Source organism: Haliotis cracherodii, unplaced genomic scaffold (assembly GCF_022045235.1).
Source record: "Haliotis cracherodii isolate W230 unplaced genomic scaffold, xgHalCrac1.p SCAF_1, whole genome shotgun sequence".
In the NCBI taxonomy this organism is placed as follows: Eukaryota; Metazoa; Mollusca; class Gastropoda; order Lepetellida; family Haliotidae; genus Haliotis; species Haliotis cracherodii.
Window position 1 is genome coordinate 72908767 of NW_027266264.1, and position 13993 is coordinate 72922759.

The following is a 13993-nucleotide window of genomic DNA, read 5'->3' on the forward strand; positions in this document are numbered from 1 at the left end:
ATATCACAAGGGGAACACAAGAAATGGGCTTCATACATTATACCTATGTTGGGAATTGAACCTGGGTCTTCAGCATGACAGTGAATGCTTTAACCACTAGGCTACCCGACCACCGTTGTTCAAACTAGTATGTAACCAAATAAACAGTTGTGTACCATCAATCTGGGAAAGAGCCTCCCTACTTAAACAAGCATACTACTCCTTTTGCTGCAATGACCATAATACGAGATGCTCAGTAAAGCAGTCCGCATGTAAAGGGAAGAAATTGCATGTTATATAAGGATTTTTTACATTTTTTTAAAAATGGAAATAAAAACAAAGCAGACTATATGATGCGGCGGTGCCTGAGAACCAAGACTATTATTTTTTTATAGCTTTAATGACACAGTTGGTGATTTGTCATAGAATATCATGGAGTTGCAGAAGTAGGTTTCAGAGTTGTTACACCAAAGTCAGGAATATTTAACATTTTCATGGTTTGTTGTTTTTCCATCTGTCATCCAACCAATATGACCCGAGGCGCTAACATTATTACCCCGGTCAAAAGATCTGTTTCCACTCGATTTTCATTCTCAGCTCTCTTGGGAGTACACAACCGAACCTTTCATGCTAATAGAGCCAGAACTTACACATCAACCTTTTGGATCAAAGATAACATAACATTGACCAAGTTCCCTTTTTCACTTTCAACAATATTCTATTAAGATGAGATCAGATCAGTGTAGCAGACAGCTACTTAAATCACTGACAAGAATGTCGGCCCACCTGCTCTTCATCTGCGATTGGACCAAACCCAGAGTGACGGAGTTTGTCTCGCTCCCGAACTGATGAACGGTACTTTGTATGACGTTCACTCTTCTTCGTCCCACTGTAGATACCAAGTAAGTATTCCTGAAACAAGCATGACACTAACATATACATCTTCCAGAGGCAAGAGCATCCACTAACCTTTTTATCAAGTCTTGTTTCCACTCTTGCCACTCAAGCCCGCTTTCCTGTGCACATATCGATAGTCCAATCAGAGAATGTTTCACAAAATCAACACCGTCAGACGAAAATGATTTACACGAATATGTCTTTTTCATATTTTAAACCCCCCAATTATTGCCTATGTTTTTATGTCTGGGATCATGAATGTTTTCGTTATCTGATCGACTAAATTGTCATCTATGGTAGTCGCCATCTTTGTGAAGCTAAATGAGATAAGAACAGCAATCTGATTGGATATTACATTTACATTATAAGGGTCAAACTTGTGGTCTACGCGAGGTGGTGCCAGGGTCAAGGCAAGAAAAGCGGCCTTGATGTGGCAAGGGTAGAACCTAGGCTTTGATATAGGCTTGTGGACACGCTTGCCCCAAGATGTACCATACAGTGATGAAGTCCCTGAGTAGTGTCAGTATATTACACTCACAGTGAGATTACCCCTACTTCTTCATTGCGGTTTAACATTGGTACCCCACTTAGACGCAAAAAAATGACTCTGACCTGTCCATTCCTCGTCTTATCCCCTTAATGCTGAGCCAGGCAGGGTAACAAGTATCATCTGTTTAAGGCCTTGGATGGAACCATCTACCTTCCACTCTCAAAGGCAGACACTCTTTCCACTAGGCCACAGACGTGGTCTAAATGAACATGAAAACGTCATGTCCACGTGTGGTTATAAACAATGAAGTGTTGTAACTCTCTCAATGCCAACCAAAACATATCCACATCAAAGAGGCACGTATCTCAAGACCATGCATCCATACCTTCATTTCTTCAGATATTATGAAGTCTAAAAGGACTTTATTCTTTTTCTTTCTTCTTTCCTTCCTATAAAAAAAAGAAAACATATCATTAAAAAATCTTTTAGAATCTTCAGTGATAAACCCTCCCTCTTTCCACAACACATAAACATCAGTTCTATTGAGAGTGGGTTGTTTTATTTTGTGTTTCATGGAGCAGTCAACAACAGTCCAGGGATAAAACGATCCCTTGAGACTGGGCCTAACAACCTGTGACACATGAGCAACGTAGCACTGCAATGACACACAAGCAACCAAGACACTGACACTGACCATCCAAGCCAATTTAGTGTCTTCAGACAAGCAGTAAGGTGCCCTTGACCTTCTCTAAGCCGGGGCCCCAAGGGGTGTGAGTTGGTGAGGTGGTAAGTAGTACTATATTCAGTTCTTAATCAATACAAGCAGCTTCAAGTACAGTTTCAATGGATGACATACACTATGATGAGCCCTTAGCTCACATTCTACCCAGAATCCTTAACTGAAGAGTGAGTGAGTGAGTGAGTATGGTTTTACGCCGCTTTTAGCAATATTCCAGCAATATCATGTCGGGGGACACCAGAAATGGGCTTCACACATTGTAACCATGTCGGGAATCAAACCCGGGTCTTCGGCGTGACGAGCGAACGCTTTAACCACTAGGCTACCCGACCGCCCCCCTTAACTGAAGAAGGAGACAAGGTAAAGTCCTCAGTTGTCTTATTTTGAACAAACAGAAACACAAGGCTATTTTACTCACCATTGCCCCATTTCACAATGCTATGACTACCGCATGTCACAGTTAAAGTATGGGAGTTATGATCGTCTTAGCGCTAAGATAGCTTTGGGCAAAATGACATTTCAATATGGCTGAATTGAATCAGTATTCTCTGTTCATTTTAGATAGAATCACAAGAGCTGTGATGACATAGAAAAACTGTCAGCTTCATAAACCTTGCTGTTTGAAAGATGTAAATTATGTGAAAATCAAAAGCCATAACAGAGGTAACAATGACAAAATACCTAAGTATGTTAACATAACTCTGCATATCATATACAGTAAACTACGGTTATAACAAACTCAAAGAGACCACTGCTTTTAGTTTGATATAACCGTAGTTCGCTATAAGAATATATACAGCAAATGTGTGGGACCAAAAATACGATCGTTATATCAGTCAGTTCGTTATAAGCTAGTTCGTTATTAACACAGTTTACTGTACTGACTAACAGGTAAAAAATACAATTTTCAATATAGCTGCACAGCAGTCAAGTTAATCATTGGACCATATTTCATTGAATTCTATTGCTACAGTTTTGGAGATACCACATCTGGGATAATCTTTGCAATGTTTCATTTTCATTGACCTTGTGGTTTCAAAGAAGATGTTGAAAATGTAACAGGTTACAATGGACAGGGAACAGACTACACCCCATAAGCTCACTTGAACTGAGAGATTGAAAGCATTCATCTCCAAGACAGAATAGCGTACAACAAAGTATGAGTGACTTTCCTCCTGTTTAGCATGGTCTGGTTACTTCATCTGACCAGTGTTTACATATGACATGTCTTCAAATTTCATTGGGTCTAATCTAATCATAATATTTGGTCACAAGAAGCCGTCACCCAGACACCAGGTCAACCTTAGTTGTAGTCAAAGTAACTCTACATCTGTCTACAAAATGTAAATGATAACGCTGGCTGTTTAATGAATACCTATAATCAATCTCATCAAAGTCAGACCTTAGTTCTTGTTAGAGTTCAAACAGAGATCTGAGGACATCCCATTACGGGTCAGATCAGAACGACCTTTCATCCGACCAATCAGAGCTTCGCTTACCAGATGAGGAAAGTGACAGTCGGAATGAGTTTTGTAATCATGTAACCTGGAAACACTTAACACAGGGTAATCCGAACCCCAGTTATGGGCTGTATGATTGAATCAGTCAAATCATCGTCTATCTCCTGCTTCAATGTGATAAACATTCCATTGGAAGAGAGTTTGCATAGCCCAGGGGAAGTGCTGCCATACAGTCTAGGCCATCTATTACACATTCCAGAAAGTTCTTTTGTACAGTTACAAATTTTACATAGAAAAATTCTCAAAATATTTTTTAAAGCGAAGCCACCAGTTTGAAACCAGTGCCATATTGCTCGAGAAAACGGCTTTCTGAATGGCTAATGTCGACTTCATGTTAGTCATTTCATTGGTCGGTCAAAGTTTGTAAAAAGTCGTTCTGACATGACCTATAATGGGATGTCTTCAGATCATTGTTTCCGAGTAGCATAAACTAAGATCTGATTTTAATGAGATTGACCAACAACAAATTTGGAAAAAAGTCTATCAATTCTTGTTTAAATGCTAATTTAAAAATCAAGCAAATTGTGTATGTTGGACCGGGACATAGAATGAGTGAGTTTGTGAGTATGGTTTTACGCCACTTTTAGCAATATTCCAGGGACACCAGAAAATGGGCTTCACACCTTGTCCCCATGTCGGGAATCAAACATGGATCTTTGGCATGACAAGTGAACGCTTTAACCCTAAGCAATCTGACTGGGCATAGAATGCCATTCTGATAATGGAATGTAGGTACTGGTTATCGTACATGACACTAAGCACTTGTAAGCCATGAGCTTGTCTCCCCATGCACTTCTTCACAACTTGAACTGGGGGAGTGGCCAGCTTGCTGCCTTCCACAGGACCATTTACTGGCACATTGGACTGTGACTGACTAGATTCTCCCTCCGCAATGCTATCGCTGGTGTCACTGTTATAGTCTGAAACATAGAAGATATTATTTGATAACAACACTTTCAAAATTGCAATGGCCAGATTAATCTTATTCCCCTTTATAGACGGTTGAGTCCTCAGTGAACCACATCTTTGTATCACGTACCTTCATCAAAAAAGCTCCCTTCTTTGTTGGGCGGCAGAAGACCCAGGGCCTTCCTGTTGAGGTACGTCTCCACTTCCTGAAGGCTGGACATGAACCTCTTCCGCTGTTCCAAGTCTGCGCTGGTCTGTCCAGCATCCTAGGAACATGAGAAGTCTCCATACAGTCTACCATGGGGACAGAGCAATGTATACTAGAAACATCACAACTCTCCATACAGTCTAACATGGGGACAGACCAATGTATGCTAGAAACCTGAGAACTCTCCATACAGTCTAACATGGGGACAGAGCTATGTATGCTAGAAACATCACAACTCTCCATACAGTCTAACATGGGGACAGAGCAATGTATGCTAGAAACCTGAGAACTCTCCATACAGTCTAACATGGGGACAGAGCTATGTATGCTAGAAACATCACAACTCTCCATACAGTCTAACATGGGGACAGAGCAATGTATGCTAGAAACCTGAGAACTCTCCATACAGTCTAACATGGGGACAGAGCTATGTATGCTAGAAACCTGAGAACTCTCCATACAGTCTAACATGGGGACAGACCAATGTATGCTAGAAACATCACAACTCTCCATACAGTCTAACATGGGGACAGAGCTATGTATGCTAGAAACATGAGAACTCTCCATACAGTCTAACATGGGGACAGAGCTATGTATGCTAGAAACATCACAACTCTCCATACAGTCTAACATGGGGACACAGCTATGTATGCTAGAAACATCACAACTCTCCATACAGTCTAACATGGGGACAGAGCTATGTATGCTAGAAACATCACAACTCTCCATACAGTCTACCATGGGGACACAGCTATGTATGCTAGAAACATCACAACTCTCCATACAGTCTAACATGGGGACAGAGCAATGTATGCTAGAAACATCACAACTCTCCATACAGTCTAACATGGGGACAGACCAATGTATGCTAGAAACATCACAACTCTCCATACAGTCTAACATGGGGACAGAGCTATGTATGCTAGAAACATGAGAACTCTCCATACAGTCTAACATGGGGACAGAGCTATGTATGCTAGAAACATCACAACTCTCCATACAGTCTAACATGGGGACACAGCTATGTATGCTAGAAACATCACAACTCTCCATACAGTCTAACATGGGGACAGAGCAATGTATGCTAGAAACCTGAGAACTCTCCATACAGTCTAACATGGGGACAGAGCTATGTATGCTAGAAACATCACAACTCTCCATACAGTCTAACATGGGGACAGAGCTATGTATGCTAGAAACATCACAACTCTCCATACAGTCTACCATGGGGACACAGCTATGTATGCTAGAAACATCACAACTCTCCATACAGTCTAACATGGGGACACAGCTATGTATGCTAGAAACATCACAACTCTCCATACAGTCTAACATGGGGACAGAGCAATGTATGCTAGAAACCTGAGAACTCTCCATACAGTCTAACATGGGGACAGAGCTATGTATGCTAGAAACCTGAGAACTCTCCATACAGTCTAACATGGGGACAGAGCTATGTATGCTAGAAACATCACAACTCTCCATACAGTCTAACATGGGGACAGAGCAATGTATGCTAGAAACCTGAGAACTCTCCATACAGTCTGACATGGGGACAGAGCAATGTATGCTAGAAACATCACAACTCTCCATACAGTCTACCATGGGGACACAGCTATGTATGCTAGAAACATCACAACTCTCCATACAGTCTAACAAGGGGACAGAGCTATGTATGCTAGAAACATCACAACTCTCCATACAGTCTAACATGGGGACACAGCTATGTATGCTAGAAACATCACAACTCTCCATACAGTCTAACATGGGGACAGAGCTATGTATGCTAGAAACATCACAACTCTCCATACAGTCTAACATGGGGACAGAGCAATGTATGCTAGAAACCTGAGAACTCTCCATACAGTCTAACATGGGGACAGAGCTATGTATGCTAGAAACATCACAACTCTCCATACAGTCTAACATGGGGACAGAGCTATGTATGCTAGAAACATCACAACTCTCCATACAGTCTAACATGGGGACACAGCTATGTATGCTAGAAACATCACAACTCTCCATACAGTCTAACATGGGGACAGAGCTATGTATGCTAGAAACATCACAACTCTCCATACAGTCTAACATGGGGACACAGCTATGTATGCTAGAAAGATCAGAACTCGCCATACAGTCTAACATGGGGACAGAGCTATGTATGCTAGAAACATCACAACTCTCCATACAGTCTAACATGGGGACAGAGCAATGTATGCTAGAAACATCACAACTCTCCATACAGTCTACCATGGGGACAGAGCTATGTATGCTAGAAAGATCAGAACTCTCCATACAGTCTACCATGGGGACAGAGCTATGTATGCTAGAAACATCAGAACTCTCCATACAGTCTAACATGGGGACACAGCTATGTATGCTAGAAAGATCAGAACTCGCCATACAGTCTAACATGGGGACAGAGCAATGTATGCTAGAAACATCACAACTCTCCATACAGTCTAACATGGGGACACAGCTATGTATGCTAGAAAGATCAGAACTCTCCATACAGTCTACCATGGGGACAGAGCTATGTATGCTAGAAACATCACAACTCTCCATACAGTCTAACATGGGGACACAGCTATGTATGCTAGAAAGATCAGAACTCGCCATACAGTCTAACATGGGGACAGAGCTATGTATGCTAGAAACATCACAACTCTCCATACAGTCTAACATGGGGACAGAGCTATGTATGCTAGAAACATCACAACTCTCCATACAGTCTACCATGGGGACAGAGCTATGTATGCTAGAAAGATCAGAACTCTCCATACAGTCTAACATGGGGACACAGCTATGTATGCTAGAAAGATCAGAACTCGCCATACAGTCTAACATGGGGACAGAGCTATGTATGCTAGAAACATCACAACTCTCCATACAGTCTAACATGGGGACAGAGCAATGTATGCTAGAAACATCACAACTCTCCATACAGTCTAACATGGGGACAGAGCTATGTATGCTAGAAACATCACAACTCTCCATACAGTCTACCATGGGGACAGAGCTATGTATGCTAGAAACATCACAACTCTCCATACAGTCTAACATGGGGACAGAGCAATGTATCCTAGAAACATCACAACTCTCCATACAGTCTAACATGGGGACACAGCTATGTATGCTAGAAACATCACAACTCTCCATACAGTCTAACATGGGGACAGAGCTATGTATGCTAGAAACATCACAACTCTCCATACAGTCTAACATGGGGACAGAGCTATGTATGCTAGAAACATCACAACTCTCCATACAGTCTAACATGGGGACAGAGCTATGTATGCTAGAAACATCACAACTCTCCATACAGTCTAACATGGGGACAGAGCTATGTATGCTAGAAACATCACAACTCTCCATACAGTCTAACAAGGGGACAGAGCTATGTATGCTAGAAACATCACAACTCTCCATACAGTCTAACATGGGGACAGAGCTATGTATGCTAGAAACATCACAACTCTCCATACAGTCTAACATGGGGACAGAGCTATGTATGCTAGAAACATCACAACTCTCCATACAGTCTAACATGGGGACAGAGCAATGTATGCTAGAAACCTGAGAACTCTCCATACAGTCTAACATGGGGACAGAGCAATGTATGCTAGAAACATCACAACTCTCCATACAGTCTACCATGGGGACAGAGTTATGTATGCTAGAAACATCACAACTCTCCATACAGTCTAACATGGGGACAGAGCTATGTATGCTAGAAACATCACAACTCTCCATACAGTCTAACATGGGGACAGAGCAATGTATGCTAGAAACCTGAGAACTCTCCATACAGTCTAACATGGGGACAGAGCAATGTATGCTAGAAACATCACAACTCTCCATACAGTCTACCATGGGGACAGAGCAATGTATGCTAGAAACCTGAGAACTCTCCATACAGTCTAACATGGGGACAGAGCAATGTATGCTAGAAACCTGAGAACTCTCCATACAGTCTAACATGGGGACAGAGCAATGTATGCTAGAAACATCACAACTCTCCATACAGTCTAACATGGGGACAGAGCAATGCATCCTAGAAACATCACAACTCTCCATACAGTCTACCATGGGGACAGAGTTATGTATGCTAGAAACATCACAACTCTCCATACAGTCTAACATGGGGACAGAGCTATGCATCCTAGAAACATCACAACTCTCCATACAGTCTAACATGGGGACAGAGCTATGTATGCTAGAAACATCACAACTCTCCATACAGTCTAACATGGGGACAGAGCTATGTATGCTAGAAACATCACAACTCTCCATACAGTCTAACATGGGGACAGAGCAATGTATCCTAGAAACATCACAACTCTCCATACAGTCTAACATGGGGACAGAGCTATGTATGCTAGAAACATCACAACTCTCCATACAGTCTAACATGGGGACAGAGCAATGTATGCTAGAAACCTGAGAACTCTCCATACAGTCTAACATGGGGACAGAGCAATGTATGCTAGAAACATCACAACTCTCCATACAGTCTACCATGGGGACAGAGCTATGTATGCTAGAAACATCACAACTCTCCATACAGTCTAACATGGGGACAGAGCTATGTATGCTAGAAACCTGAGAACTCTCCATACAGTCTAACATGGGGACAGAGCAATGTATGCTAGAAACATCACAACTCTCCATACAGTCTACCATGGGGACACAGCTATGTATGCTAGAAACATCACAACTCTCCATACAGTCTAACATGGGGACAGAGCAATGTATGCTAGAAACCTGAGAACTCTCCATACAGTCTAACATGGGGACAGAGCTATGTATGCTAGAAACATCACAACTCTCCATACAGTCTACCATGGGGACAGAGCTATGTATGCTAGAAAGATCACAACTCTCCATACAGTCTAACATGGGGACAGAGCAATGTATGCTAGAAACATTAGAACTCACCATACAGTCTGCCATGGGGGCAGAGCAATGTATCCTAGAAGCATTAGATCTCACCATACAGTCTGCGGTGGGGGCAGAGCAATGTATCCTAGAAATATTAGATCTCACCATACAGTCTGCGGTGGGGGCAGAGCAATGTATCCTAGAAATATTAGAACTCACCATACAGTCTGCCATGGGGGCAGAGCAATGTATCCTAGAAACATCAGAAGTCTCCATACAGTCTGCCATGGGGGCAGAGAAATGTATCCTAGAAACATTACATCTCACCATACAGTCTGCCATGGGGGCAGAGCAATGTATCCTAGAAACATTAGAACTCACCATACAGTCTGTCTTGGGGGCAGACCAATGTATCCTAGAAATATTAGAACTCACCATACAGTCTTATCACTGATCATAGATTTGGAGAACCTTTGAACATATAACACAAACCTCAAATTCCTTCCTTTTCACATGGTCCAGTGGGAACACACGGTCCCGCCTGTATGTCACGTAGAAACTGTAAAGAGACATGAAAATAAGAAACAGTGGAATCTGTCATTACAGGAAAAAATCCTGACTGACATTGGGTAAGGACCAATTTATGACATAATTGATGCTCCCTAATTTGGACCAACTTTTCACACATCTCATCACACTTCCAGTAACTGGTTCTGATCCCCCAACAATGTGTGAACAACGTAGCACTTCAATATACTTTAGAATTTGGGATTGCCATTTTTTTCAAAGCATCCACTGAATGGTGTGAAAGGAATAGTGAAACTGCTGTAGCGGACATAGCAATGGTTGACGACTTCAACAGACAAATGTCCACCAATGTTTCATGAAAAATATTATGGTACATGTACACATGTCTTCAATCTTGAGTGTTCATAGCACTGTGCAGATTCTGGTTCTGCGGAACCTCTGTTCGTTGGAGGTGACTTAATGGATTGAAGGGTAAGACTCCGTGACCTGGTTGATAGTATGTCATTGTACCATGACTGTTTAAGATGTTTCACTTATATCAACCACTAGATTGTCTGGCCCAAACTCAATTATTTACAGGCTGCAGTCGAACAACTGGAATATTGCTTTACTCTTGCTACAATATGATTTCTGTCTAATCTAGACTGCTCCTTAAACTTCACTAAACTATTGACCCAGTGCAAGTCTGGTTGAGGCAGATTCCACTGTATAGGCAGATTCCACTGTATATTACATGCACATTCTGTTGTATAAGTACATAAGTCTTTAATTCGGACAGTTTGGTATTAAGTCTCAAAACATTGCTTTGGTAATCAGAAGATGTGTCTAAGACAGTTGCATTAATTCTTGGACAGTTAACATGGTTAATGGTTGAAGAACTCGTGCAAATACATAAAATCTGAACTCATTTATCCCTTAATTACTCCATTATGATGATGTCAAGCAATTGGTTTTGCAGTTCATTCTGAACAAGGAATTCACTGGCCATTTTGAATGTCTAAAAATTGACACAACTAGGCCAAATTATAGAGAAATTATATATCAACCATAACATGATTAAAAATTAAAAATCACTAAAATCTGTTGATTCAGGAAGTAGACTCAACAGGTTCTCCCGATTCCTCCATTACAAAAGCCTGTTCTAATCATCAGGTTTGACTGTCCCAGTTGTGTGGAATATTAATACCAGCATGATTAGAAACACAGAAATGAATACCTTGTTACACAAGTGTCAAAGAGACTTACTTTTCTCGGAAGTGACCCGTGTTCCCGAGAAATTGGACCTGGATTTTCTTTGGACCTTTCTTCCCTTTACTGTCCTGGATCCTTCTCACCTTTACATAAACCAAATCACAAATGTCGTCATCTCTTTTCTCTAATTGCTACTAAAGTACTTGTGATAACGATCATGTTTCCATTTTTCATATGGGATAAATCATAATACCGTATTCGACGTAATAAGCGCCCAGGGCGCTCTCAAAATTAGAAATAGGGGGCTCTTATTAGAATATTAATTTGGTGGGAAAAAAAACAGAGTTGAAAGATAAATTTCATGGTTCATGCTGACGGTCTGAACTGTTTATATACGACAGATATATTTTTCCAGAATTTAATTGCCCATAATTAAGGGTGCATATAAAACACGAGTGCGTATTATACACGAATAAATAAGTCTTGTGTACACTGATCAATCGGAAGGGATGCTAATTGGGATTGTTCACTTGCCAATATATTAGCAAATATCGCCGTGGGCGCTTATTAGAGCGGGGCGCTTATTACGTCGAATACGGTAAGTATATTTATAATGGGCTAGATTCCACACACTGCTGTGCTGAAAGTGCTACACCATTATTATCCCGTTCAATGGATCAGTATTCTCGCCAATGACATTTTCAGCTTCCTGAGGAGAATACAACCCAAGCTACCTGATTGATGATGGAAAGTTAACATTATGATCTCATCCCACCACTTACCCATTCACTGCTGGGAGAACAGAGGTATATTTCGAACAAAGTCACCTGCCTAAGGAGACACCACATGTTACATGTGTTACAGGACCCGTGAAGATCCGGGGTAGAGGTGGTCTTCAGCAACCCATGCTTGCTGTAAAAGGCAACTAAAGGGATCGGTCGGTCAGGCTCGCTGACTTGGATGATGCATGGCATCGTGTCTATTTGCGTGGATCGATGCTTATGATGTCAATCACTGGATTGTCTGGTCAAGACTCAATAATTTACAGACCGCTGTCATATAGCTGGAATATTGCTGAGTTCGGCGTTAAACAACAAACAACAACAACATGTGTTACAGTGGTGGCTAGGAGTCAACCCCAACCCTGGAAACTATCAGGAGTCAAGCTGACACCAGTCACCCATCCACCTACCCTACACGACCAATGATGCATAGCTTCACGTGATCAGAGGACAGTTAAAGGGTCAAGTTCCTCACAGCAATAGCCCGTTCGCGGAGCTCTCTATACTATCGCTGCCACCGGTCAAAACTCCTCACTGTGAATAGGTGGCCACAACCATGCTTGGAGTTGAACTCAAAACCGAACGACCGTTATGTTTACAAACAAGTGACGACTGTCATGACGCCGAATACACTTATCGCTGCTAAATTTCTTTCTTCGTTTGTCAATTTGAATTTCTGTTTCATTAAAACTATCATGTTATTGATATAGTAAGAATGTAAGGGAGAAGTTGGTTGATTTTCCGTTAGTCTTCAATCTCGAACCAATCTGATGATACAAACTACAAAGTAAATTCACCTGGAAAACATGGTCAGTCGCAAACCTTTTCAAAATGAAATATGATGGCATTCCCAAAGACACAAACAAAAGTATCAACGTTACTACATTTGGGGTTAGAGGGCAAATTTCAAGATTCTTGTAATGGCCGCGCCCACACTGGTGGCAGCGATGTTACCGAGAGTGTAACGAAGGTGTCACGCGCTGGGAAGGAGCTTGTTAAAGGGTCTGGTCCAATGGCTGTTGTCATTTGGATCAAGAGAAGTACAATTATATTCTGATTACCTCCATCACTAGAGTTGTATGGCCCTCAGCGTTAAGTGACAAGTGACTTTTCAGCAAAGTGTTCACATTATACACTGATGTGCTGTTCATAGAACAAGTGTTTGGAGAGAGTGAGTGAGTGAATTGGGTTATACCACAGCATGTCAGCTTCATGTGAGAGGAAAGCCTGAAGTGATGCAGGTCTCAGACGTTTACCGCTTCGGTGATACCCACATCCAGGGGTATGGTGCTGACAAACCTAGAAACATAATCAGGCCAACCGAGATCCGAACCCACAATCACCGGTTTCTTGTGTGCGCAAGGGACGCAACTCTGCACAGCGAATTGCAGCGCCTTATAAGATTGGGCGGACATGAAGGAAGGTTTGCTATAGAGATTATAAGGAACAGTGAACAGATTGGAACAAGAGAAGTAATGCTCAGTTTCACCTCGCCATTTGTTCTGGCAACTGTCCGTTGATATGCTGATAAAATGCAGCCAATTGTTTTCTTTTTTTTCTTCTAGGTATAACTTACAGTAAAAAGCATCATTTTCTAAATTGTATTTAGTCTATAAACCAGAAGAAAAGATATACAGATCTAAGATTTTGGCTCCATGTATCAGTGTTAATATGAAAATTAATATGAACAAATCAGAATAGGGAAAACTTTCAGCTTTGTTTTCCTTCATTATAACAAAATAAAACAAACATCTTCATATATTTGTCAGTCAATAATCAGAGATGCCTCCCTCAACTCTCTAACTCCAACAAACAATTGAATCTAGGACTTGGACTTGGAGGTGGCGCAGGCCCCGTGCACATGTCAGA

General features: G+C 41.5%; 1 protein-coding gene across 2 annotated transcripts in view; it reads right to left on the bottom strand.

Moving 5' to 3' along the window:
• The window catches only part of LOC139468303 (PWWP domain-containing DNA repair factor 3B-like), a 30587-nt gene that overhangs the window by 3620 nt on the left and 12974 nt on the right, over positions 1-13993 (bottom strand). For both annotated transcript variants that reach the window (XM_071250186.1, XM_071250195.1), the window contains exons 8-13: positions 11397-11485; positions 10116-10182; positions 4665-4800; positions 4374-4545; positions 1752-1815; positions 766-891 (exon numbers count right to left, since the gene is read on the bottom strand). In XM_071250186.1, coding sequence (XP_071106287.1) covers positions 766-891; positions 1752-1815; positions 4374-4545; positions 4665-4800; positions 10116-10182; positions 11397-11485 — 654 coding nt within the window. The remainder of the gene's footprint in view (positions 1-765; positions 892-1751; positions 1816-4373; positions 4546-4664; positions 4801-10115; positions 10183-11396; positions 11486-13993) is intronic.